General features: G+C 38.4%; 2 protein-coding genes across 15 annotated transcripts in view; one reads left to right on the top strand and one right to left on the bottom strand.

Moving 5' to 3' along the window:
• Nucleotides 1-27,717, top strand: part of N4BP2L1 (NEDD4 binding protein 2 like 1) — a 54,198-nt gene that overhangs the window by 14,770 nt on the left and 11,711 nt on the right. For 5 of the 10 annotated variants that reach the window (XM_082700356.1, XM_082700355.1, XM_082700357.1 and 2 more), the window contains exons 2-7: nucleotides 14,623-14,750; nucleotides 15,065-15,153; nucleotides 17,059-17,135; nucleotides 18,213-18,380; nucleotides 19,107-19,304; nucleotides 22,564-22,656. In XM_082700356.1, coding sequence (XP_082556482.1) covers nucleotides 14,623-14,750; nucleotides 15,065-15,153; nucleotides 17,059-17,135; nucleotides 18,213-18,380; nucleotides 19,107-19,119 — 475 coding nt within the window. In that variant the 3' untranslated portion in view covers nucleotides 19,120-19,304; nucleotides 22,564-22,656. Of the gene's footprint in view, nucleotides 1-14,622; nucleotides 14,751-15,064; nucleotides 15,154-17,058; nucleotides 17,136-17,184; nucleotides 17,254-18,212; nucleotides 18,524-19,106; nucleotides 19,305-22,563; nucleotides 22,657-27,717 lie in introns of those variants that run through there. The other 5 variants (XM_082700359.1, XM_082700360.1, XM_082700358.1 and 2 more) reach the window with 4 other exon arrangements.
• The window catches only part of BRCA2 (BRCA2 DNA repair associated), a 60,521-nt gene continuing 53,431 nt past the window's right edge, over nucleotides 20,628-27,717 (bottom strand). For 3 of the 5 annotated variants that reach the window (XR_014303127.1, XM_082700302.1, XM_082700304.1), the window contains 3 exons: nucleotides 26,075-26,319; nucleotides 24,410-24,556; nucleotides 21,891-22,849 (listed from right to left, as the gene is read on the bottom strand). Coding sequence is in view for 3 of the 5 variants with exons in the window: in XM_082700302.1 (XP_082556428.1) it covers nucleotides 22,211-22,849; nucleotides 24,410-24,556; nucleotides 26,075-26,319 (1,031 nt within the window). In the remaining 2 variants the exon portion in view is untranslated. Of the gene's footprint in view, nucleotides 20,716-21,583; nucleotides 22,850-24,409; nucleotides 24,557-26,074; nucleotides 26,320-27,717 lie in introns of those variants that run through there. The other 2 variants (XR_014303126.1, XM_082700303.1) reach the window with 2 other exon arrangements.

Genomic DNA, 27,717 nt, shown 5'->3' with positions numbered 1-27,717 from the left:
GATATCAAAGAGCTCACTACCTATTATTTTCTTTTAGGACTTTTATGGTTTCAGTGTTACAATCAGGTCTTTAATCTATTTTGAGTTCATTTTGTGTATGGTGTAAGAAAATGGCCCAGTCCGATGTTCCCACTCTGCTTTACCTGTCTATCGGCGTCTTCTGCCCTGGTAAAGATCCAGAAGTGTATAATCCTACCTCTCGGGCTGATTCCATGGGTGTTCAGAGTGTTCTGGGAAGATAATCTGCTCACTTTAGGGGACAATTAGAATGGCCAAAATTAACAATGTTAGAATGGCCAAAACAATATGTGTTGGAGAGGATGTGGAGAAAAGGGAACCCTCTTACACTGCTGGTGGGAATGCAAGTTGGTGCAGCTACTTTGGAAAACAGAGTGGAGATTCCTTAAGAAATTAAAAATAGAAATTAAAAATAGAGCTTCCCTGTGACTCTGCAATTGCATTACTGGGTACTTACCCCAAAGATACAGATGTAGTAAAAAGGGCCATCTGTACCCAATGTTCATAGCAGCAATGGCCACAGTCGCCAAACTGTGGAAAGAACCAAGATGCCCTTTAGTGGACAAATGGATAAGGAGGATATGGTCCACGTATACTATGGAGTATTATGCCTCCGTCAGAAAGGATGAACACCCAACTTTTCTATCAACATGGATGGGACTGGAAGAGATTATGCTGAGTGAAATAAGTCAAGCAGAGAGAGTCAATTATCATATGGTTTTACTTACTTGGGGAGCATAAGGAATAACATGGAGGATGTGAGGAGATGGAGAGAGTGAGTTGGGGGAAATTGGAGGGGGGGATGAACCATGGGAGATTGTGGATTCTGAGAAACAAACTGGGGGTTTTGGAGGGGAGGGAGGTGGGAGGTTGGGTGAGCTTGGTGGTGGGTATTTCGGAGGGTATATATTGCAGGAGCACTGGGTGTGGTGCATAAACAATGAATTCTGGAACACAAAAGAAATTTAAAAAATAAATAAAAATTAAAATTTTAAAATATGCATTATATCAGTTAAAAAAAAAAAGTGGCCCAGTTTCATTCTTTTACATATGGCTTTCCAGTTTTCCCAGCACCATTTATTGAAAAGACTCTCTTTTCCCCATTGTTTATCTAGACTCCTTTGTCTAGATTGACCATATAAATGTAGGTTTATTTCTGGGCTCTTTATTCTGTTTCATTGATGTGTCTGTTTTGTGCCACGACTATACTATCTTGATAGCCACAGCTTTGTAGTGTAGTTTGAAATCCAAGAGCATATTACCTCCAGGATTGTTTTTCTTTCTGAAGATTGCTTTGGCTATTTGGGGTGTTTTGTTGTTCCATAGAAATTTTGGTATTATGTGTTCTAAATACTGTTGGTATTTTGATGAGGATTGCATTGACTCTGAAGATTGCTTTGGGTGATATAGACATTTTGATAATATTAATTCTTCCAATCCATGACCATGTTATATCTGTCAATTTATTTTTGTCATCCTCAATTGCTTTTTTCAATAAAATCTTCTTGCAGTTTTCACAGCAGGTCTTTACCCTACTGTTAAATTGATCCATAGGTCTTGTCTTTTGATGCAGTTTAAATAAGATTGTTTTTTTCATTTCTCTTTCTGATCATTATTAGTATATGGAAATGCAACCAATTTATTTATTTATTTTTTTTTTTTGCAACCAATTTCTGTATGTTACTTTTGTATTTTGGAACTTTACTGAATTCATTTATTAGTTCTAATAGTTTTTTGATGGTCTTTAGGGTTTTGTGTATATAGCATCAAGTCATCTGCAAATAGTGATAATTTTACTTCTTCCTTACCAGTTTGAATCAATTTGAACCAATTTCTTTTTCTTATCGGATTACTATAGCTAGGGGTTCCAGTACTATGTTGCATAAACATGGCAAGAGTGGGCATCCTTATCTTGTACCTCATCCTAGAGGAAAAGCTTTTAGTTTTACACCACTGAGCATGATGTTAGCTGTGGATTTGTCATATGTGGCTTTAGCATGTTGAGGTACATTCCTTACATTCCTTCCAAAACCAGGGAGTTTTGAGGGGAGTTTTTAATTATAAATTGATGTTGAAAGAATGACCCAGGACAATCACTGGAGATTGGGCCACCACTCCTGCTGCAGGCTCTCCCTGCCACCTCCCTCAACCCCACCTTGGGCCTGGATAGTCCCACAGCATGATTTCCCTTCAGGGCCCACATACCAGGTTTATACTTCCAGCTGAGTTCTTGGCTTCATGGCTAGGACTCCAAGGAGGGCTGCTCAGACAAATACCTAAAGGACCTCAATTGGTCCACACAGGCTACCTATCATGGTGTCTAGTGGCCAGGAGGATAAAAATGGATTGTTGATTTTTGCCAAGTGCTTTTTCTGCAACCATTTAGATATTCATATGATTTTTTTGTTATGTTCAGTTAGCCACTGTATAGTACATAATTAGTTTTTTCTTTTTTTTAAAGATTTTATTTATTTATTTGTCAGAGAGAGCGAGAGCGAGAGTGAGCACAGGCAGAGTGGCAGGCAGAGTCAGAGGGAGAAGCAAGCTCCCTGCGGAGCAAGGAGCCCAATGTGGGACTCGATCCCAGGACACTGGGATCATGACCTGAGCCGAAGGCAGCTGCTTAACCAACTGAGCCACCCAGGCATCCCCATAATTAGTTTTTGATGTAGTGTTCAATGATTCATTAGTTAAGTATAACACCCAGTGCTCAAGACAGAATGTTCATTTGATTTTTATCCTTTGTCTTGTTAATGTGGTGAATCACATTGATTGATTTGCAGATGGTGTACCATCCTTGCATCCCTGGAATATATCCCATTTGAACATGGTATATGATCCCTTTAATGTAGTGGTGAATTTGGTTTGCTAACATTTTTCGAGGATCTTTGCATCTATGTTCATCAAGGATATTGGCCCAAAATCATCTTTCTTTTGTGGTGTCTTTGTCTGATTTTAGTATCAGGGTAATGCTGGCCTCATAAAATGAGTTTGGAATTGTTACTTCCTCTTCAATTTTTTGGAATAGTTTGATAAGGATAGCGGTGAACTCTAAATGGTTAGTAAAATTCACCTGTGAAGCTCTCTAGTCCTGGACTTTTGTTTTTTGGGAGTTTTAAAATTACTGATTCAGTTTCATTACTTGTAGTTGGTCTATTTTGAGTTTCTATTTTTTCATGATTCAGTCTTGGAAGGTTGTGTGTTTCTAGAAATTTTTCCATTTCTCCTAGGTTTTCCAATTTGTTGGTATATAATTGTTTGTGGTAGTCTCTTATAATTCTTTGTATTTATGTGATGTCAGTTGCAACTTCTCTTTAGTTTCTTATTTTATTTATTTGGGTCCTCTTTTTTCCTTGTTAAGTCTTTTTCTCTTCATGAAGTTTACTGATTTTTATCTATCTCTAAAAAGAAGACCTACCTATTGTTTCATTGATCTTTTCTATTGTCCTTTTTTAAGTCTCTATTTCATTTATTTCTGCTCTGATCTTTATTATTTCCTTCCTTCTACTACCTTTGGCCCCCCCTTTTTTTCTTTTTTAGTTCTTAAAAAAAGAAAAAAGAAAACGGAATGTTTCTATCTCTTAAAAAAAAAAAAAAAGAACTAGGGACGCCTGGGTGGCTTAGTAGGTTAAGCAGCTGCCTTCGGCTCAGGTCATGATCCCAGCATCCTGGGATTGAGTCCCACATCGGCTCCTTGCTCAGCAGGGAGCCTGCTTCTCCGTCTGCCTCTGCCTGCCATTCTGTCTGCCTGTGCTCGCTCTCTCCCCCCCTCTCTCTGATAAATAAATAAAATCTTTCAAAAAAAAAACCAATCTAACTTTTTAGTTCTTTATCTTCTGATATCAGTCCGACATTCCCACTCCACTTTACCTGCCCACTGGCGTCTTCTGCCCCCGTAGAGATCCAGATGTGTATAATTCTAATCTCAGGCTGACTTCATGGGTGATCGGAGTTCTTTGGTAGGTAATCAGCTCACTTTAGGGTACAGGTTGAAACGGCGCCTCCTCCTACTTCCCTGCCATCTTGTCTCCTCCAAAAGTTAGATTGTTATTTGGGATTTTCTTATCTCTTGAAGTAGGTGTGTATCACTATGAACATCCCTCTTAGAACAGCTATTGCTATACTCCATAGATTTGGAAAGCTGTGTTTCTGTTTTAATTTGTCTCAAAGTATTGTTTTATTTTCTTTTTGATGTGTTCACTGACACAATGGTTGTTTAGTAGCTTGTTGTTTAGTTTCAAATGTTGGCATTTTTTTCAGTTTTCTTCTCTTAATTGATTTCTAGCTTCATACCATTGTTATCAGAAAAGATGCTTGATATGGCTTAAGTCTTCTTGAATTTATTGAGACTTGTTTTATGGCCTAATATATAATTTATGGGTAATAGTGTTCCATGTGCACTTGAAGAGAATGTATATTCTGCAGTTTTTGGATGAAACGTTCTGTATATTAAGCTCATTAGGTCTAATGTGTTGTTTAAAGTCACTGTTTCCTTATTGATTTTCTGCAAAAAGATCTATTCATTGATGAAAGTGGCACATTAAAGTCCCCAGTATTATTGTATTACTGCCAATTTCCCCCTTTTTGTCTATAATTATTTGCTTCATCTGTTTAGGAGCTCCTATGTTGATTGCATAAATATTTATGAATGTTCTATCCTCTTCTTGCATTGACCCCTTTATCAGTATATAGTGTCTTTGTCTTTTGTTATAGTCTTTGTTTGTTTAACGATTTTATTTATTTATTTAAGAGAGAGAACAAGCATGAGTGGGGGTAGGGGAGAAGCAGAGGAAGAGGGACAAGCAGACTCTGTGCTGAGCGCAGAGCCCAACATGGGGTTTGATCCCACGAACCTGAGATCATGACCTGAGCTGAAATCAAAGTAGGATGCTCAACAGACTGAGCCACCCATGTGTCCCCAGGCTTTCTTTTAAAGTTGTTTTTGTCAGATATGAGTATTGCTATTCCAACTTTCTTTTCCATTGGCATGGAATATCTTTTTCTATCTCTTCACTTTCGGTCTGTGTGTCATTAGAGCTGATGTGAGTCTTAATTTCTTCATCTGTATCACAGAGGTTACTAACAGTACTTATCTCATAGGTCTATTTGAGTATTGTATGAAAAATGGAAGGCCATTAGGATAGTGCTGGAACATAGTAAGCACTTAATAAATATTAGCTATATTTGCTGATAATGGAGTACTACATGTAGTGATTAAAAGGAATGGACTAAGTCTATATATAAACATGGATTTATAGAAAAATATACTTTTCCTTCATTTATTCATTTAATAAATATTTACTGAGTGTCTACTATATTCCAGGCAGTCTTCTAGGTATTTGAGAATAGTAAGTGAACAAAACAAAGATCCTGCCCTCATGGATCTCGTATGCCAGAGGTAGGGAAGCAGATGTAAAGTACAAAGAAATTATATGTTAGAAGGGATAAGTGCCCTGGAAAAGGGAAAAGAGAAGTATAGTAAAGGTGGTGGGAATGCCAGAGTTAAGGGCTGGATGTTAGTTGAATGTTAAGTCAACAAAACAAATATGAGAAAATGTTAACAATTATAGCTCCAGATGGTAGGTATACAGATATTTGTTATATTATTTTTCCTTTTCTGTGTATTTAAAGTTTTTTTCTTGAAAATTCCTCTCCGTGCTATGAGATAATAATAATAATAATAATAATAATAATAATGTCTTAAATATGAGGGGAGTTGGCTAAGAAGCTGAAAGGATTTGAAAAGGAGCTAAATAAGATCTATTTTTAAAAAAGAATCCAAAGAAAGTATTGGACTTTAAAAATCCAATAGAAATAGAGAAGAATAGAATCACAATACAGAAAATCAGAGAGTAATGTAGATGACAAATGTGATGATAAATATAATCAAATAAAACTGTAGTAAATATAACCAAAGCAATGATTACAAATAGAATAGCCCATATTTCTGAGTTGAAGACCTAAACAAAAGTGATTTAAAAAGATAAACTCAGTACTTAGACATATACTGGTAAGACTGCTGCAAAACCATTAACTACCCCAGCTTCCTTCATTCCTTTTTGTTAGGTGTGGCAACGTGCCAACTAGAAAACTACATTTTCAAGGCTCTCTTGCCTCTTTCCACCATGCAGAATATGGATGTAAAGCTGGAGCTGCAGTGGCATTCTGTACCCACTAGAAGGCACTGAATGGAGGCAGGAAGGAATGGAAGCCTTGTTCTAAGAAAGGTGGTAGATACCTGGGTCCATTGTTGACCTGGGTCCATACAATATCTCTATTTTTTATACATAATATATACATTTTTAAAAGACACAGTTACCTGAGTTTTTTGCTAAATGCAACCAAACCCATGTCTAACTGGAACATATATGAATTATAAACATCTGTGGGAAAGGACTGTAATCCACTTGTTCTCATTCAACCAAACTGTTAACGTGTGAAGACAATTTAAGGTCTTTCTCAGACACACAAGAGCTCTCAAAGTATATAACACCCATGTATCCTGACTCTGTGTAGATCTGAGGTAAAATTCAGGCAGCACAGCATCCAATCTGTGTAAACCTGGGCCAGTTATTTAAGCACATGAAGGTTTAGTTTCTTTAAAAACTAGAGAAAATATTTACTTCATAAGATTGTTATAAAGATTAAGGAGAGATATTATATGCAAAATCCCTTGTGTAGTGCTTAGCAGTATTGAAAAGAAAATTTATTACAACAATCAAATTTAGCCCACCAGAAGAAGAATCAAAGAAATCTAGAAAAGGATATCCTTGGGGCACCTGGCTGACCTAGTCCATAAAGCATGTGACTCTTGATGTCAGGGTCGTGAGTTCAAGCCTCATCTTGAGCATAGACCCTACTTAAATCATTTTACATGGTATCGGTCAGAAATGTCTCTTCAGTAAGATAAGAAAATAAAAGTATAAATTATATAAAAGAAAGGTTCATAACTACTGGATATAATTTAAAAAAATGAGAAAATATGGGAAAAGAAGATAATGAAGAATTTACACATCAAGCTTAGTGGAACAAAACAGAAAGTCCAATAACCAACCTAGTTATTTGTTGCCATTTAGTACATTAAAAAAAAAAAGTGTTTTAAAGCAATGGGGAATTGACAAAGTATTCTGTTAATAGGCTTGGGATAACCAGGTTTCCATGTGGAAGAAAAATCCAGTTAGATCCTTAGCCAATACAGCATACCAAAATAAAATTTTAGATGGATTGGGGAGTACAATGTAATAGAGCAAAGATGAATATTTACATAAACCTGGGGTGGAAAAGACTTGTAAATGAATCATCAGAGGAAGAAAATAGAAAGTAAAAGATGGATACATGTGACTAGAAAAATTTCTGAAAGTTTAGACTTTTATGTTAGAGTTTATCATAAGCAAAATTAAAAAGAAATCTATGTATTCAGTAAGAAGGAGGTAACGTTTACTAACAAAGGATATGAAAATGCAGTCCATAAAAGAGTATCTCTAAATGATCAGTACATGTAAAATAATCTTGCTGATAAACAAAAAAGTTGGTACAAAGCAAATACTTAACTACAGGGCATTGGAAAAGTAAATTATGATACATCCAAGTGAGTATTTATGTCATACTCATTAAAAATAATGTCATAGCAAGATATTTCATGAGGTAGGAGAAAATTGATGAAAACTTGGTATACTTTATATTATGCTTCTGTTTTTATGTTACCAAACCTCAGATAAAAAAGAAATTCTATCTACCTACCTACCTACCTACCTATCTACTCAACTACCTATCTTTTTATTTCCTGGAAAGATCAAAGTGATAATAATTATTTTTAGATGGGGGAATATGGGAACCTCCTGTTTTTGTAGTTTTCTATTTAAAAATATTCTGCAGTGAATATATATTTCTTTGCTAATTAGAAAGGAAAATGTTTGTGTAGACAAAGACACAGGAGCCAGCTTGAAGGGATACCTATTGGCCAAATATGGGACAACCTGAACATCATAAAGAATAAGGATGTTAAAGATTATTAAAAGGGAAGGGGAAAGAAAGCTCCTCTTCACAAGACAATGCCATGAAGTAAATATAGAAGAAATTACATAATGAAGAAAATCAATATTCTGCAGTTCTTAATGTAATAGTCAATTCAGGTAATGGTTGGCAATGAGAGTAAAGATCATTGAGGGGAAGTTTGGTGGACAACAGGATCATTACATGGGGTCTCACAGTGTCACCACCCACCCCCCATCCCAGCCCTCCTGCCCTGATGTTACCTAATATTACAAGGGAAGCGATGTTCCCTTATAGAGGAGAGAGTTGGTCAATACTCCCTTTTAGCCAAATGACCACACTGAACATGACAGCACAAACTGTTATGATGTGCAAATGGAAGTATACAAACATTACCTCTGTACTTTCCTTCCAAAAATGTATCTAGTCCTGAGGAAACCATCAGAAAAACTCAGAATGGAGGGTATTCTAAAGCCAACTGACTGGAACTCTTCAAAAAGGGAAACCAAAGAGGGCAAGAGGACAGTTGTAGATTAAAAGACACCGAAGAGGGGTGTCTGGGTGGCTCAGTCAGTTAAGCATCTGCCTTCGGCTCAGGTCATGATCTCACAGTTCTGGAATCGAGTCCCACATCTGGCTCCTTGCTCAGTGGAGAGCCTGCTTCTCCCGCAGTCTGCCACTCCCTCTGTTTGTGCTCTCTCTCTCTCTCTGACAAATAAATAAATCTTAAAAAAATAAATAAAAGACACCAAAGAGATATAAAACCAGATGCAGTATTGAACCTATGAAAGGCACTATTGGGACCATCAGGGAAATTTAAAAATTTTAAATTAAAAAAATTCTATTAACATCAGCTATGATAAATTTGTGTTCACTCGTGTTATTGCAGTTATGCAGGAGAATGTCTTTGTTCATAGGAGATACTTGACAAGGAGTTTAGGAGCAAAGTGTCACAATGTCTGCAAGTTAATTTTTGAATGATTCATCAACAGTTCGCATGTGAAAGAGAAAATAATTGAGGCCAACTGTTGATAAATGGTGACTGGAGATGAAGGGCAAGCAGATCAAATTATTCTTTTGACTATTTCTAAGGGTTTGAACACCTAAATAGGAAAGTTTACAGGGGGAAAGTGCAGGTGGAAATAAAAAGGATAAAGAAAAGTAGAATACATGAGACATAAGGGATATGGCATCCAGGTACAATGTGTGGATCTTGTTGGCTCTCGCTTCCAAAAATCAACCCTAGGGACATATTTATGAGAGAATCAGGGAAATCTGAACACTGACGGGATGTTTGGTGAAATGAAGTATGAAGCAGGTGAAATGAGGTTGGCTGTGATAATTGTGTGGTTTTTTGGTTTGTTTTTTTTTGAGAGAGTGAGCACATGTGCAGGAGGGAGGGGCAGAAGCAGAGGGAGAGAGAGAATCTTAAGTAGGCTCTACCCCTAGCTCAGAGCTGTCTGTGGATCTCGATCTCACAACCCTGAGGTCATGACCTGAGCCAAAATCAAGAGTCAAATGCTTTACCCACTGAGCCACCCAGGTGCCCTTGCTGTGATGATTGTTGAACCTGGGTCATAGGTCCACAGGAAGTGACTGTATTAGTCTGTCTGATTGTCTTACCCTGTCTACTTTTGCATGTTGGGAGACTTCCATAGAAAAGTTGAGAGTGCAACTCACAATTACATAGTAACGTTGGACTTTGTCAGCGAGTGAGTGACCAATAGATAGCTAAATACGTTCTCATGGGTATTTGTTATTAAATAAAAAATTACACAGAAGAGTGAAAAGTTTGAAATCAAGATTAGTACCCAAATTTCTCTCATAGCAGTGATTTTCAGTGATTTGCAGGGGGAGCTGTGGAAGTGAAAGTTATGTGGAAGTAATTGTCTTTCCATTTTTTCCTTTTCTCTTATTTTCATCCTCTTCATTTACCCAATGCATGAGGCCCCTGACCATAAAGAAAGCTAGAGCTGATGCACTGTACTCATCACTTCCGAAGCCAATGGAATGGTATTTATTGCTTCCACCTATGTTTCAGAAATTCAAGATTTGTCTGTTTCATCAGTTCTTTATGTAGCTGGGGAGCTTTTATTGTCCTGAAGATTCCAGATGCCACTGTACCTGCCAGTGCTAATTTGCATTCAGCTGAAGGTAAAACAAGGTTTTTAGGCATGATCATTCAGGGGATCACACAGACAAATCTCCCACTGGCCCCCAGCCTCCCCGGGTTCTGTGAGAGCTGTAAAGGTGAAAACGCTCATATTTTTGCCTGCCTGTTGGTTGGGAGGACCAGTGAAGCTATATAGTCAGATATCTCTCAGGAAATGATGAGCAGTGGTCTAGCCCCATGGAGGCCCTGAACAATGTAACTTTTACTCTAGGGCAGAATTTTACAATGGAGGGCAGTAGTTTCTTTGTCTTGTGTGTGTGTGTTTTGTTTTCTGAAATAGTATTGAAATAAAATGTGAATTGGACATTCATGTCTTACAGCTTTTTTAAAGGAAACATTAGAGAGTGAGAATCTTAACTTCCAATAGATAATATAAGCCTTAAAGAGGAAAACAAAAGTAGACAAGGCTATGTACACTATCGCCCTCAACCCGCAAGGACGACAAGAAGCCCCAGTTCAGATGTATCTTCTCTCTCCTTATTTCCGCAAGTTTACACACTTACATACGTTTACATGACCAATCAGCGAGCAGGGTACAGGAGGGAGCGAATCAGGCTGTGCACCTAAACGAACAACTTCGCTAGCAACCAATGCTGTTTACTTCCTCTTTGGGTGTTCTGCTTAGTCTCACGAGGCAATCCTAACCTGGCAACTAGCCAGGCGCCATCTTTTAATGGTGGAGGCCGCCCTGGCCAGGGGCCTGCCTCCGACAGTACACGAGAAGAAAAATTTAACTCTGAAAATGGTAAAAGACCACAATGAAACCTATGAATGGCATACTTAATAAGAAAACAAACGAAACCAGATTTAGAAGGGTAGCAAATCTGGAACCAAAAAGAAAAACAAAACTCTTGGAACCAATATCCATAACTTTGCTTAACTTAGTATATATACAAAGATAAGGAAAATAAGTTACGCACTATTATTGAACTTCTGAATGCAGCTTTCATTATTTAGACTAGATAACATTATTGAAAATAATTTAGGAACTGTAAAATAGCCACAAATATAAAATACGGACTTAGGGCTGCTTTTAAAGATTTATTTGAGAGAGAGAGACAGAGAGAGAGAGAGAGAGAGAGTGTGTATGTGTGTGTGCAGACAGGGGGCAGAGGGAGAGAGACTCAAGCCAGCTCAGCACTGAGCCCAGTCTCATGACCCTGACTCCATGACCTGAGCTGAAATCAGGAGTCAGTTGCTTAATCCGTGGTGCCACCCAGGCTCCTCTTAGTGCGGCCTTTAGATTTTTTCCTAAGGTGGTGTCATAATCACTGTTTGCCTTGGAGGTTAAAATTTGGACTTAAAATTTGGGCTTTTCGGCTTGAGTGTCTTTAAAGTCAAATAAAAGACGTACATGCAAATGAGGAAAACTGGTTTCATTAAACCTCCTTCATACTTTTCTTTTGTGTCACTCTCTGCATCCGTGGTAGAGTTGAAGTGGCCGCCTTTCCTTGTCACCTCTCCCATGGTTTAGTTCCCTCCCCTTTCACTGGGGGCCCCCACAGCACCTTGCTTTGAGCATCAGAACGTGGCCGAAGCCTAACTGCTTGCACTCCTGCCCTCTGAATGACTGGGGTGTGTGAAGAGGCCTGGGTTAGCCTCCCTGAGGTCGGGAGACCACACGGGTCGAAAGGCAGCCACACGTGAACGGATGAGGCCCACGGAGAAGACTCAGCATGTCCCTTGTCAGATGACTGTGGCTGTGTGAATGGTCCCAGGCAAGACAGGCAGAAATGCCCCCATGAGCCCAACCCAAACTGGGGATCCATGAACTCAGGTCATTACCCTTCCATGCAACAGGCTTCTTGAGCTGGGAGCCCTATCAGGAATCACTCTGATCATCCGTTCCCACTTTAAGCATCCCACATCCCTTTGATGATCTCTTCTCATCTGACGTGGTTTCCATGGTTTTCAGACCTTACACTGACCTGGTCCCTCTTTTCTGGACCTAGTCCAGCTTAGCAAATCTCTCTTATATTGTGGAGCACTCCGAATGGAAAACCGCTGCAAATATGATTTGCCCCTTTTAACTTGCTCTTATTTTTCCCCTAGAGCTCCGTTCTGGTAACAGGCCCTGAAGCCTGAACTTCACTGTTCGTGGTTTTAAACCCCTTCTCCAGGGGCGGAATTTTCTCGTGTCTCAGGATCCAAGTCCGGTGGGGTCGCCTTTTAATGTTTCGCTGTCTGAACTTGTTCCCGACCCCAAGTTCTCGTGTCCTTCATCTGTACAGCTCTTTACACTGTGAGGTCGTCTGTGTCTGGCTCCTTGGCTAGGCTGTGAATTCCTTGAAAGCAGCTATTTTATTTTCTTTTGGTACTTTAACGCTTCACCCTGTACTTGGCATATATTAAATGCTCAGTAAATGTTTAATGAGTTGGATAATTATCTAATATTCTCTGGTTATTAAAATACATCATTTTCTCGTCTACATTTTTCCACAAGGCCATGAAAGTCACCATCAGATTTCTGTTTAAATCAGGATATGAGATTATGCACATTGAATGTTTCCATTTACCAACTCAGCCCATCAGCTATGCTGTGTTCTTTTTAAATGCTATCAAGCCTGCTGAAGCATCTTGACAGAGATGTTTGTTTGTTTTCTGTTTCTGGAATGTGTTCACTCATTCTTGAACACTGAGGTGTTTGCTTTATTTTGGTTTTTCATATCTTTCACTCACTGCCATACGAATTCCCTTGCAGTAATTTCAAGAATACATACACCCTCCAGCGTACTTTACTATGTGGCACATCTACCCCTGGGGTTGGTAAGTTTGATCATGTGCATTATAACTATTAATACAATAATAGTACTTCACACTGTCAAGGTGCCTCACCATTTGCAAAACGTTTCCTCAGATCTGCTCTCATCTGAGCCTCACTCGAAGCTCCATTTCATAGGTGGTGACGCTTATCTGTGGTTTTCGGTCAGGGAAACGCTTAGAGAGAGAGGTCACCTGACTGGATAGAGAAGAGTCTAGAATTCAACCCAAGCCTTTCAGAGCAATTTAGGAGCTTATGTAAGATCGGGACTCTGGTGCCTTACACGTACCCTGCTCCATCCTGATCAAGGAGAGCTCTTCCTCACAGAGAAGGACAAACATACAACAGTTGAGCAGCTCTGCTTTCTCCTTGCGTTTCCTCTCCTTGTCATTCTCCAACCTTTTTCCTTTTTATTCCCCGCCCCCGCCTTTAAAAGATATTTATTTATTTATTTATTTGACAAAGAGATGAAGTAGAACACAAGTAGGCAGAGCGGCAGGCAGAGAGAGAGAGAGAAGGAAGGAGAAGCAGACTCACCGCTGAGCAGAGAGCCTGACGTGGGGCTCCATCCCAGGACCCTGGGATCACGATCTGAGCCGAAGGCAGCCACTTAACCGACTGAGCCACCCAGGCACCCCTGTTCTGAGCATATCCATTGGGTCCTATGCTCTGTTTGCTTGCTGAAGTTTTGTTGGTGCCACAGGGATGAAGGAAAGAAACGGACACTCGTTGCGTTGGGCACTGCACCCCTGACTCCCCATGTTATCAAATCAGTGTGGTAATCTAGCAGGATGGGGGGATCATCCTTCATTTCTAAAGATGATGAGATGAGGCTCAGAGATTTACCCAGTTACTACCTACCATCATATCCACCTTCTCCCCAAATTGTCTGAATAAGGATTTTATTTTTTTAAAGTATTTTATTTATTTGACACAGAGAGAAATCACAAGTAGGCAAAGAGGCAGGCAGAGAGGGAGGGGGGAAGCAGGCTCCCTGCTGAGCAGAGAGCCTGATGCGGGGCTCAATCCCAGGACCCTGAGACCATGACCTGAGCTAAAGGCAGAGGCTTAACCCACTGAGCCACCCAGGTGCCCCTGAATAAGGATTTTAAGTGGAAATCTCTTCTCTTGGAAGTGATTTTGTGTGGAATTTAATAGCTTTTTTATTGTTTTCCTTTGTTTTAAAGGGGACACTCCTTTTCCTTTTTTTCTGTGACATTTTCATATTTCGAGAGTGTGAGCGAGTAGTTTAAGAAGGCCTGGGGAAGGCTGGCTCTACCTCTTGCCTTCCAGTGTGCTTATTCTCACTTGGTGTAGGTCACTGATAAGATGTAAACTGTTACCTGGATAGGGGTTGTACACACACGCAGCCCTTTTCTCCGCCTCTCATACATCAGCAAGAACTAGTGTCTCAGGTGGGGCGTTACAGAGACCAGAGCTCCAAGGAGCTGGGATTTGCGGGACAGGTGAGAGATGGGGGGAAGGGCAGGGCTGCCTCGTGTGAAGGACTGGTACCTTCTAGAAATGATAAACATATCTCTCCTTAAATTGAGTTTCAACAACATACAATCTGGTGGCCTCATAATTACAAGCTGCTGAATGTTGGCGATGGAAGGAAATAATCTCTATAATGGCTGTCTATAATCATAAAGCAATCTCTTATTTCCCCACTTTCTAGACAATTGCAACACGACTTTCCCAGGGCCCTGATTTTCAGCACGGATGACTATTTCTTCAGGGAAGACGGTGCCTATGAGTTCAATCCCGACTTCCTGGAGGAAGCGCATGAGTGGAACCAGAAAAGAGGTGACAAATTCCTTTCCAAATTCCCCGGGAAATCCTATTGTGCACATAGATCATAGCTGCTGCAGAATGAATACGTTTTCGAGAAGGAGCGTAATCAAAAGTTCTGCCATTTTCCCCTGCGCTCCCAAACAGAATGTCAGAGCATAAACTCCCTAGATTCCAGGAAAAGAAAACAATTGGTAATGAGTTCTGAAATACGTGGCACTAAAGTTGTGTAATGAGGACACCTGTGTTAAGAAAATAACAAAATATGGAGTACGCTCACCCTTCTGATTGTTGCATGTTGTTCACTGTTATGTAACATTGTGTTGCAGCCAGAAAAGCAATGAGGAATGGCATATCCCCCATTATTATTGATAATACCAACCTCCACGCCTGGGAAATGAAGCCCTATGCAGTCATGGTAGGAAGAAGCATCATTCTGAATTTTCAGTTATGGACATTTTGTGAGAAAGTTGCAACATTTGTTCTTTCCTCTTCTTCTGATCTGCCATGATCTCATCTTTATTAATTGTAGCTCTCTCAGGGTGCAGGTAAAGAGGTTTTCTTTTAGTGTTTCTCTGTTGTTCGATGGCTGAAATTCGCTGAGATGCTAATATCACCTCAGGGTACGTTTTTAAATCCTCCTTGGTCCCAATTCTTGTGAATTCTTCTGTCTTGATTGTTTTCCCAAGGGGAGACATACGTGCACAGTAGTGCCCTCTGAGACTTGCAGAGAAACTGGATGGACTATGCTAGCCGAGTGGTGGATGATAAGAAGACACTTTTCCGTCTTTGGCAAGACAGGGATTTCAGTGCTGGGTGGTGTTGCCGTGGGAGAGTCTGGGCCACTTTTTATTTGTTTATTTATTTTGGGGGGGTTAAGAACAGATTGAGGGTTAGCACTGTAAAGGATATTAGAATATAAATATACAAAGATAACAACTCAGCTCTCTATTGTCAGAATAGGAAAGAACAGTAAGATAAATAAAACATTGTGCGTATTTTTAATTTTGAAATATATCTGATTTTTTTTTCAGACGTATTTCACCTCTTATGGTAATAAGTTTCACTTCCTATGGGGTATATACACCGGAGAAAAGACCCTGAGACACACAGGGCAGGAAGAAGACAGCTGAGTAGTGTCATTTTGTCACATACAGTCCCCACTTGGCTAACTGTAAAGGGAATATCTCTGAAATGGGGCTTATGGCCCATCTATTGTGGCTTCTTTTTAATTTGGGGGCAAACTAGCTTCTATACAGGTGCGCTTTTCTCGAATTGTACGTCCATCAGGGTAACTTGGGCCCAGCCTGTGGGACCTTGGGTGGATGTAGGAAGGAAGGAACATCAGCTTTGTGGTTACTTCAGTTCGTGGACCAAGAATCTACTTGGTAGAGAAATGAACAGGAACACGAATAGTCTAATTAAGGCATGACTCAAAACCAAAAGTTAGTGGAGAGTGGCTTGAGGGAGGACATTTTCCTTTCTTATTTTGTATTATCTGGAATGTACAATCTTTTTCAGCCATCCACAGCTATTAGACCCAGAAATTAGATATTTTCCATGTATGATATTTGAATCCTTCTCTAACTAGAGGAGTCCATCTCAAGAATGAAGAGGAAGTCTTTTTACTTTGCTCTTTTCATTCTGTGTTTTAGAACACAATAAACAATAATGAAGTTCAGTTCTGAGATTAAAAAAAAAGTAGTAGTCAATTTATGAAAGCAAAGAATAATTGGATGTTTATATGGAAACTGTAATCATTTTTTAAACTCGAGAAAAATGGGGCACAAGTACACTGAGCCAAACTGTGTTGCATAGAGGGGAAAGTTCCTTTGGCGGGAAGAGTTTGTAAAAAAGTACGGGAAAATCACTTTTCTTTCATAAGCTCTGTTCCTGTGAGACCCTCACTTTCTAATCAAGATGTGAGGGAAGGGACAGAGCATTTGACAGAAGAAACTCTATGAAAATCATATTAGGGACTTTGAGAAGCCACTGAATGCATTTCTCATACCTATGACTAGGATTTTACAATCAGTTGAGCTATCTAATTTTTTTTAAATGTCCAAAACAAAGAACCATTATACTTTTCCTACATAGTAGATAAAATGGACTAAAATTTATCACTGGAACCATAATAAAATCTGAGAGTGGCTAAGTATGGAAATGAACCAACTGTACTTGTTAAGATAAACTCAGGCCTTGGATTTCTGGTAAAAACAGAGGAATTGTAGAAAGGATTTGTAGTAAATGTGAAATGGCAGCATAAACATTCCCAAACATACATACCATGTCTTCAATGTTTTATGTACTTTTGAAAAATCAGGCACTTGAAAATAACTATGAAGTTATATTCCGAGAACCTGACACTCGCTGGAAATTCAACGTTCAAGAGTTAGCAAGGTACTTCTTTGTTTTTCTAGTTCCTCATTATGTATCCTGCTATTTTCAGGTATTTCAGACCGAACAAAAGAATCTTTTCAGGCTGGAAATGGACATGGTAGTTTTCAGGCCAGAAATGGTAATTCTTGGAAATTGATAACTTTGGCATTATTAATGTGAAGACTTTAGTTTTGGGTCAGTTTTCTAATATAATGCTAAATGCTAAACCATGGCTTAGACTTAGTCCTTTTAAAGGACACATTTAACTTTCTGCTGAAATGCTTCTTCATTAATGAGCGTTTGAAAGCACTTTTCTCTGCATGGGATTGCACATGTCAGTGGTGTTTCTGCGTTTAGGCTAAATAAAGATCTTTAGTTGTTCAACAGTCTGTGGTTCATTTACGGTTTAGATGCTGCTTCTAATTTATAAAGCAATACGTGTCCAAGTAATACTAACTTGACTGAGTGCATGAGTTCTGATGTTCACTATCTGTGTTACGAGATAATGCCAGTGATTTAAAGTGATCAGTGAGAACAGAATTTACTTTTTAGGAATAAGGCTAGTTCATTCTATGGTTACAAGCAGTTAGTGTTTCCAGAGTGGGCCGGTGGCCCACCCCCATCAGGACTGCTTGAGGGGGTTGTTGAAATCCTAGTTCACTGCCTGGCCTTCTTCAGAGAATCTCTGGTGATTGCATTTCGAGCTATATCCCCAGTGGATTCTCATGCCCACTTGAATGTAAGATTATTTTAATTAGCATCTAGTAGTGTCTAGGACTGACTGACACGAATTGATTATAGAGATATGCATGATTAACCGAAAAATATATAATAAAAGGGCTCCCAGTGTTCTTTTATGTCTTGAGGCACCAAATTGAGATTTCGAGAAATAAGCCTTGGTGAAGCTCTTACCCTTGGCTAGCCTCAGGGCGGAATGCAAAACAGCAGTGGAGCCTGAAAGATCACTCCTTAAGGAGACTTTAGGCTTCTGTGAGAGTTAAATCCAGAGAGGAGGGAGTGCATCTCTATGTAAAATACAAGTAACTCCTTTGGATAATACGCTGCCTTAAGTAAATGTTTGCATTTGTTCTCACGTAGAAGAAACATTCATGGAGTCCCCAGAGAAAAAATACACCGAATGAAGGAGCGGTATGAACACGATGTTACCTTTCACAGCGTGCTTCATGCAGAAAAGCCCGGCAGAATGAACAGAAACCAGGACAGGAATAACGCCTCACCTTCCAACGGCGCACGATACTGGAATCCGTACGCTGAGTTTCCCAACCGGAGGGCTCATGGGGGCTTCACAAATGAGGGCTCCTTTAACAGAAGAGGTGGCTGTCACCATGGATATTAGAGGCCTATCTTACATGCAATCGAAATTTTCCTAAATCAGTTTTTACTGCAAATTTTGGTATTTATTCTTTGTTTGGTTTTCCTCAGAGCTCTAATTCCAGTGTAAATAGTCGGACCTGAAAGTTTTTGAGCAGAAGTCATTATACTCATCTTCAACAAGCATTTGTTACAGTGATCCTATATGCATGGTCTGATGCTGGGAATTCTGCTGACTTGATTAAACAAAGTCCCTTTCCCTAGGGAGACCAGAAATTGGAAACAGAAACCTGAGAACGGGCCCATGCACATACGCAGTCACCTAAGTTCGATATATAGAAGCTTTAGTACCACTTTCTCTGAAGTAATCTACTTTTCCAGGAAATTCATCTTCATCAGGAAAGTTGGAAAGGTGGGGGAGAAGTGGGAGGCAGGAAAAATATTAGTGCCATTGCTACTTTGATAATCTATGTATCCCAAAATGTGAGATGTGTGGCTGATATGATGATACTGATTTTCCCTTAAAATGCACATGCCAGAGAGCATACATCTAAGGGAATACTGTCCTTCAAAGTAGATACTTGGGGAAATTATTCCTTTATTCTAGTGATGTGTCATTGTTAAAAATATTGGATCCTTCTTTTAAAATTTTTTTTTTAGAGACAGAGAGTGAGAGAGCAGGGGAGGGGCAGAGGAAGAGGGAGAGAGTGTCTTAACATGTTCCTTGCTCAGCATGGAGCCCACCGTTGGGCTCAAGCTCATGACCCTGAGATATGACCTGAGCTGAAATCAAGAGTTGGGTGCGCTACCGACTGAACCACCCAGGAGCCCCTGTCAGATCCTTAACAGCTGTACAAGGTGAGGAAAATCAGTGTCATTATTTAAAGTCACATCTTGGTTTTAACTACCACTTTACTGAATAAGAGTAAACCTGATTAACTTTTGGCTGTTGTGCTAACCATGTAAATAAAAAGAAGCCTGATTTTATAAAACATTAATTTTTAAGAGGAAAAGTTAAGAGTTTTTAAAATTATGCCTATTAATAAACGTGTGTGATCAGATGGCTGCCCAAATGTTTGGGAGTGCAAATAATTAAACATCCCAAGACAGAAATCATACAAGGGTATGTCAAAGCCATGCACATTGGAAAATGACCAGTCTTGGTGTTTTATGTAGCATTAAGACAATAAAGTTCTGCCACAACCTGGAATGTCCCTCTTATACCAATTCTGAATTTATGATTCCAAGTTAAATCTCAACAAGTTAGAATCAGATTAATTTGGTGTGAGACCATGATAAGTAAGACCATATAGGATGTATGCTTTATTTCTTGTTGGCCAACAGCTTCTTTCTAATGTTCTGTGAAATATTATTTTAAGTGTCCTATATAATGGTGCTTTTATGGTTATTAAAAATTATATATGGTATTGCTTTCTATGGATTTGTCATTGAATCTACACTTTTTCTGGTTCAACGATATAAAAAATTAATTACCTAAATACCCTAGAATTCTACCATATTAAGAACCAGTTTTCTATATCCTAAACTTGTTTGCCCATCTCCTTTAATAAATAGGAGACATAAAGGTAAAGAGCAACCTTGTATTTCATATGCTCAAATTATTTGATCTGTGCACATTAGAAAGGCTATTACTTTAACATTCAATACCTGACATGACTGAAGTCTTACTGCTATGCAACCATTATGAAGTGGCCCCAGGTTTAGATCCAGAGCTTTTAAAGCGCTTGGAAGAGTAGTTTCCCTATTTGTCTTTTTTTCCCCCCCATATGACTCCTGAAATACTTGCTTTGGAAACATTAAAAGGATTAAATGCTGCCAGCTTTATCCTAGCTAGAAGGGATCTATTTGTTCTCTCAAGTTTCCTAATTCATATATAATTTTTTGAACACTCAACTTTAGCCTGTAGTGTTTTGTATTATGAATATTTGCATCGTTCATATAGCTGGCAGAGGGCTTTATGTACAAGATAGGCTCTCACTAAGTGATTGTTGAATAACACAAGTTGCATTTACATTTTATCCCTTATCAGACAGTGTATACTCTTGACTTTGTAATCATTGTCTCTTCTTAGGGAATAATATCCACATATACTTAAGCCTCATAGTTTGCTCATGCAGCTTTATTACTTACAATGTATAAAAATATTACTATATTACTTACAACATATAAAAATGGAGTGCGTGCATGAGATCTCTCTATGATCGAAATGGTAATGAAGAATGGAGGAAGTTCTAGTAATTCAGGTTTTCTAGGAATGAAAAAAAAGATAAAATTCTTATAATTCAGGTAAAATTCTTATAGTTCTTTTTGTTCACCTGAGATTCAAGTTTTAGTCCCTGTTCTACAGTGGATCACTTGGAAAATGATTGGGATGTGAGGACCAAATTGGTTTTTTTTTTTTTTTAAAGATTTTTAAAATTTTATTCATTTGACAGAGATCACAAGTAAGAGAGGCAGACAGAGCGAGAGAGAGGAGGAAGCAGACTTCCCACTTAGCAGAGAGCCCCATGTGGGGCTCGATCCCAGGACCTCAAGATCATGACTTGAGCCAAAGGCAGAGGCTTTAACCCACTGAGTCACCCAGGTGGAATTGGTCTAAATTGTTTTATGTTTTTTGTTTCATGAACAAAACTTAAATCACATACTAATAAGACTGGCAGAACACCTCAGTTAAAAACTGCAGAATGGACTGTTTATTATGTTAATTTTTAGAGGGGAGAAAAATCATGGATCACAGTTATAAAAGAAAAAACCTGCTTAAAAGATTTATTCTTGGGTTTAAAATGTGTTTATAATTAGATTCAAAAACATGGTATTTTATATAAATTTAAGACATATCAAAAGACCTGATTAAAGAGCTTCTCCATGCTATTAGCTCCTATTAGAAATGCATTCTCTTTTCTCTATTAAGCATAGGAAGGTAACAGATGAGAATGTCCTCTTATATTGATCCATTACTGTCTGCCTTGGTGGTTACAGAAAACCAGGTATGAAGGAAGTACTTGCTGAGTCCTATGATAGGGCTAAAAATAAAGCAGGTAGAAGTGTTGCCAATTTGAAAGATTTTCTAAGTTGCAGGTGATCATTTTGTTAAAAAAAAAAAAAACACTATGAAATCTGATTTAATGCATTTGAATTTTTAATTAAAATAATTCAGTGATCCCACTGGACTCATAAAAAGGAATGATGTTGAAGATTCTGTTTTTCTTGCAGTTATGTTGACTTAAAGTTGAAGAATTGGTCTAAAGAAAACACCACTGTTGTTTCTTATTCCTGACTTTTGGTCAGGATAGAACCATAAGAGAACCATTTGTTAAGGAAAAGTGGTTTGCAGTGTGTTGCCTCTGAAAAACAAAACAAAACAAAACAAAACAAAACTACCTAAAATAGGAACGAAACTAAAAGGAATTACAGGAGTCAGAATAACTACTTAGAAACCTTAGTTTCATTTAATTAGGGACACAATTTAAAGAAAAAGTTATGTTTACTTTGTAAAATATACCTGATCAAATCCAGTGATCAAATCCTGTCATATTTTTTTCTTGATTAGTTAATAAATAAATACACAGTCAACTTTCAGACATATAACTGAAATTAGAGCATATCATTACAGAGACAGGCCAGGGGCATTCCTGAGATAGACAAAGCACAGGTGTCCTTTTTCTTCTTAATATGCAAATCCTGAGAGGTTGAAGCCATATTTTCTACAAGCTGGAAAAGCTGAATCAGTAACTGATTTATTGTCATTTTTGTTTTTGTCGCCTTTGCAGTCTCACAGATGCCCTTTTCACAGAACTTGCGTCTTGCACATTGGTCTCCCGCTCTTCGGTGTGGGCTTGGGGGCTCCAGCATCCTGTTGCCCCAGATGCCAGAGAATGCCTTTTTGGCCTGACATAATCTTTTAAGTTCTCAGGAGCAGTCTTAGTGGAGTCACTGAGAGACATAAGTTGATTTTCTCCTGCCGAACCCGACAAAAGGGCTTGAGTATTGATCAGTGCGAGTTCTTCATCTGCTATTGAATCACTTTCTAAAAGGGAAAGGTCATTAAATTTGAGTGGAGTCATCTGAGGAGAATTCAACTCTTTCTTCCTTATAGGTGTTTCATATTTGGTGCCACAAGCCCGTGGTGGCTGAAATGCCTTCTGTGCAGCTGGAGAAACAAATGTACAGATGGGACTGACAGGTGGAGGTAAAGGCAGTCTACTCAAAAAATCTAGGGCTTTTCTCTTCTTGCAATTTTTTGGGTCATCCATCTCTTTCTCCCCTTTATGATAAGACTTTGAAGTCATTTGGGCTGATCCAGTTGTGGGAACAGACTTCTCTTTCGGCTTAGAAAGTGATAAAGGACTCTGGTAATTCATCTCACCACTGGGAGAAGACATCTAATAAAAAGAAAAAAGCAGCCTAGATAATTATGCACTAATATATAAAACATCATCAAATTAGCTTCTCATTAGAATTTTTTTAAAAGATTCATTTATTTATTTGAGAGAGAGAGAGAGAGAGCGGGGGGAGGGCCAGACAGAAAGGGAGAGAGTCTCGAGCAGACTCCCCACTAAGTGTGAAGCCTGATGCAGTGCTCAATCCCAACTCTGAGATCCTGACCCGAGCTGAAACCAGTCAGACACTTAACTGACTGAGCCAATCATACACCCCTCACTAGAGATACTTAAGCACACAAATACCACAAACTTTGTCACTCCCCTCATGACTCACAGGTCAGATGATCCCAAGAGACATGTATATGGTTATGTTCATTCCAGAAGGAAACAGTTTTGCATAAAAGGATATAAAAATGACATGAAAAGAAAGAATGAAGACTAATCGTACTAAAAGACAAAAAAGGGGGTAGGGGAACATATGCACTAATCTTTTCTTTTTTTTAACAGTTTATTTACTTATTTATTTAAAGATTTTATTTATTTATTTGACAGAAACATAGCAAGAGAGGGAACATAGGCAGGGAGAGTTGGAGAGGGAGAAGCAGGTTCCCCGCTGAGCAGGGAGCCCCGCTATGAGGCTTGATCCCAGGACTCCTGAGCTGAAGGCAGTTGCTTAATGATTAAACCACCCAGATGCCCCTCTTTATTAACAACTGATTAGCAATTTATTTTATTTTATTATTTTTTTAAAAGATTATTTATTTATTTATTTGTCAGAGAGAGAGAGCGAGCGAGCACAGGCAGACAGAGTGGAAGGCAGAGTCAGAGTGAGAAGCAGGCTCCCTGCGGAGCAAGGAGCCCGATGTGGGACTGGACCCCAGGACGCTGGGATCATGACCTGAGCCGAAGGCAGCTGCTTAACCAACTGAGCCACCCAGGCGTCCCTGATTAGCAATTTAAATAAAGATAAGCATTCTTAAACCATTTTAAGAGCACAGACTGACTGGGTTCCCGTAGGTATACTTTTCTAGTTTTGTGACTTTAGGCAATTGTTCAACCTCTCTAGGCCATAGTTTCCTCATTTGTAAAATGGAGATAATTTCCATCCCATGGACTGCTGTGAAGATTAAGTGAGTTAATATATATACACTTAGCAACTGTTAGCTACTTACTCATCAACCAGTATTCAGACCTTACGGCTTGATATGCATGTACTGTGATTTAAAGAGTTAAATCAAACTGAGTTTAGAAACAACCCTAACTGTATAGAACAGTGCTTCGAGCAAAAGGACACAAGCAAAGTATTTTCCATCACATATACTTGGAAAGCAAAACATGAAAGCACCTGTTTGTAAAATTTGGCCCCAAAGAATGTTACATTCTGGCTTTGATAAGACAGAATTTCTAGATAACCTAGATTTACAGGAGTCAGGTAACAATCAACTGTACTTTCTAGGTAAGTTTAATTACATTTTACCATGTTTACTAGGTATACACCAAAACATATTATTGCCTTCATTTATAATACTTACAAAATTCCTTAAATCTGCATTAACTTACCAGAAATTTATTTCCCATGCCAAGGATTGTTTGAGCAGTGTATGGCTCTGAAGCATAGTCTTTAGTCGGGGTGGACAACATGGGACCGTTTGCATCAAGTATATGCATAAGTTTGTTTTCTGCATCATTGCAAAACATACCAATATTCTAAGAAAATAAATGGGAAAAGAACTGTTTTGTAAAATGAAAATGTACATATTCATGTTTTCAGAAAATGTTACTTTTAAAACCAGAAATAAAAGGTTCAGATGAGAAGAAAAAGGATGACACACCACAAATTTGACCGCAATTGTCAAATAATCTACCACTGTAAAAATGCAAAGCCAACATGGTTGGTGGAGAGAGAGAGGGAGTCTGTATGTCAGGGAAGGAAAGAGATAGGAGAGGTCTTTCCAGTCATCCAGTTTAATAAGCAAGGTTTCACATGATACTGGATTTGGAGCTAGAAGATGGTCTCAAGGTCCAGTTCTATTTCTTACCTGATAGCTGTAAATCATCTAACATCTAAAGAGTAGGCCTTAGGTTAGTAGTAAAATGAGAGAATCACCTCATGTCTGTTTTAATAATTAACTGAAACAAAATGTAGGTTAAACCACATAAAACTGTTGTTTTTACAATTGGTCAAATACCAGCAATTTTATAGGATTTAACCTAGTTCATGAAATTATTTTATAAAACTTGAAAATGCTATGTCAATGAGAGTCAATTGTCTCTGAACTGCCCTTGAACAGTCTTAGAAAATCTGGATGTACTCTGTATGGGAGCCAAATAATGACAACCCCCCCACCCCACTTTCCAATTTAGAAGCCAGATAAATCAGGGTGTTATTCTTCACTATGTGTATTGAGTCTTTAAGTAAAATATCACACCAACTTCCTTCACATAGCTAGCTACTCTAATGTTTTTTTATAACATAATTTTATTTACATATATTTTGAGTAACACATTTCAAATATTAAAGAGGCTTATCTTGAAGATTCTTTACTAGTTTGCAATTTATAAAATCCAAAATTTTTTGGAAGGCAGCACTGCAAAGTAGTTAATAGTTTGGGCTACACATTCAGATGGCTTAAGTATGAATCCTGCTTCTAACAACTTGGCTGTGTGACTTAACCTGTTTTTCATCAATAAAATAGAAAAAAGCTCCATACCTCATAGGGTTGGTGACAGAAGTAAATGTGACAGGCTTGGAACAAGGCCTGACACACAATAAGCATTCTAAACTTTAGCTAATATTATTATTACTTGCTGTCTATATAAACTTAAGCACAAAGTGCATACATTATCCAGGGAAAATAATTTCAGTGTTCTCCTATTTGGGATTATTTCAAATCAAAGACAGATACAAACTATAAAATACTAGATATGGAATTTAAAATGTAAATTTGGAATCTGCATGTTATTAACTAACTACTACCAACTGCTCTGAACCATGTAGCTCTGAATGTCCTCCTCACAATTTCCCCTCACTCGGTCCCCTCCAAATCATCTTCTCCCAGCTGTTGTCCTCCTATCTCCTCAGGTTCGTGAGCAATTTACACAGGATGAAACCTCATTACATCATATCTCAACTATCCAATTTTCATAGAAGCCCCATTTCCTTAATATTTGACCATCAAAACAGGAAAATACTAAAATGCGTGGTAATGCACAAAGTAATTTTACCTCAATGGTATTTTTCATTTTGTGGAATATCTCTTGAAAATGGCCCTCCTTTGGACTGGCAGAAAACCTGGAAAAATCTCCAGCAAATAAAGTAGGAATTCTTGATTTGGCTTCTGGTCGCCACTGGAGGTTGCTTGCAGCAATTAAGGTATGAGGTTTAATAATGTCCTCATTAAGATCGATCCAAAACTTTATTGCCAATAAATTATGGCATTCATCTGACAAATAGACCAAAGGAGCAAGACCTAAAGAAACAAAACAAAACACCCACTTCATTATATATGTTAGATAAATTTAAAAAATGCAAGGAACTTCTAATATGCCCATTTGTTTTGGTATGCTAATGGTAAAAAGAAATCAAAATAACTAAATTTAGAGAAAGCTTAGGATTTCCAAAACAACCTGTTGGTTATTATGCTAAATTTTAATGCCAATATGACAACATATTCTATTAATGAGGCCACGGGGAAGCAGGTATGCACTGCTGGTGGGAACACAAATTTGTGCAATCTTCTGGAGAAAAAAAATTGGTAGAACCCAGCAAAGTGATGCACTCTTACCACCCAGCAACCCCACTTCTAGTACTCTATTCTGAAGATGTATTTCCAATAATAGTGAGATATGTACGAACAAGAATCATGAAAATATGCTGTATGAGCTTATTCACTGAAGCACCATTTGTAGGTAATTATAAACGATTTAAAGTAGCCTATATAACTGGAGAGTAGTATGGCATATTCAGGCAATGCTGTACTATGCAGCTGTACAAAAGAATGAGGAAATGCTCTGAAAACACAACGGTCTAAAATCGTTGGGATGAAGCAAAGCTGTTCTAAAGAGGGAAGTTTATAGCAATACAGGCCTACTTCTAGAAACAGGAAAAATTCCTAATAACCTAAAGGAAATAGAAAAAGAACAAAACTCAAAGCCAGTAGTACAAAAGAAATTATATAGATTAAGGAGAAATAAATGAGAAAAAAAAAATCAATGAAACCAGAAGCTAGTTCTTTGAAAGATAAAATTGATAAACCAGGATGAAGCCAGACTCATCAAAAAAAAAAAAAAAAAAAGATGCAAACAAAATCACAAATGAAGGAGAATAATAACTGACACCAAAAAAAATACAAAGGATTATTAAGAGAACAATGAAGAATTATATGCCAACATATTAGACAACCTAGAAGAAATGCATATACATATATACATTCTCAGAAACATGTAACTTTCCTTTTTTTTTTTTTTTTTTAAGTTTTTATTTATTTGAGAGAAAGAGAGAGGGAGAGAGCATGAGCAGCAGGGAAAGGGAGACGCAGGCTCCCCACTGAGCAGGGAGCCCAATGTGGGACTTGATTCCAGGACCCCAGGATCATGACCTGAGATGAAGGCAGACACTTAACTGACTGAGCCACCAAGATGCCCCTGAAACTGAATCAGGAAGAGACAGAAAATTTGAACAGACTAATTAACAGCAATGAAACTGAAAAAGTAATAAAAAAATTCCCAATAATCAAAAGTCTATGATCAAATGGCTTCACAGGTGAGTTCTACCAAACATTTAAATAGGAAAAACTACCTCTTTTTCTTAAACTATTCCAAAAAAATAGGAGAGAGGAGGACTTTGAAATTTATTCCCTGATGAACAT

Source organism: Mustela nivalis (genome assembly GCF_964662115.1).
Source record: "Mustela nivalis genome assembly, chromosome: 15".
NCBI classification, from domain to species: Eukaryota; Metazoa; Chordata; class Mammalia; order Carnivora; family Mustelidae; genus Mustela; species Mustela nivalis.
This window is presented reverse-complemented; position numbering and strand designations above follow the sequence as displayed.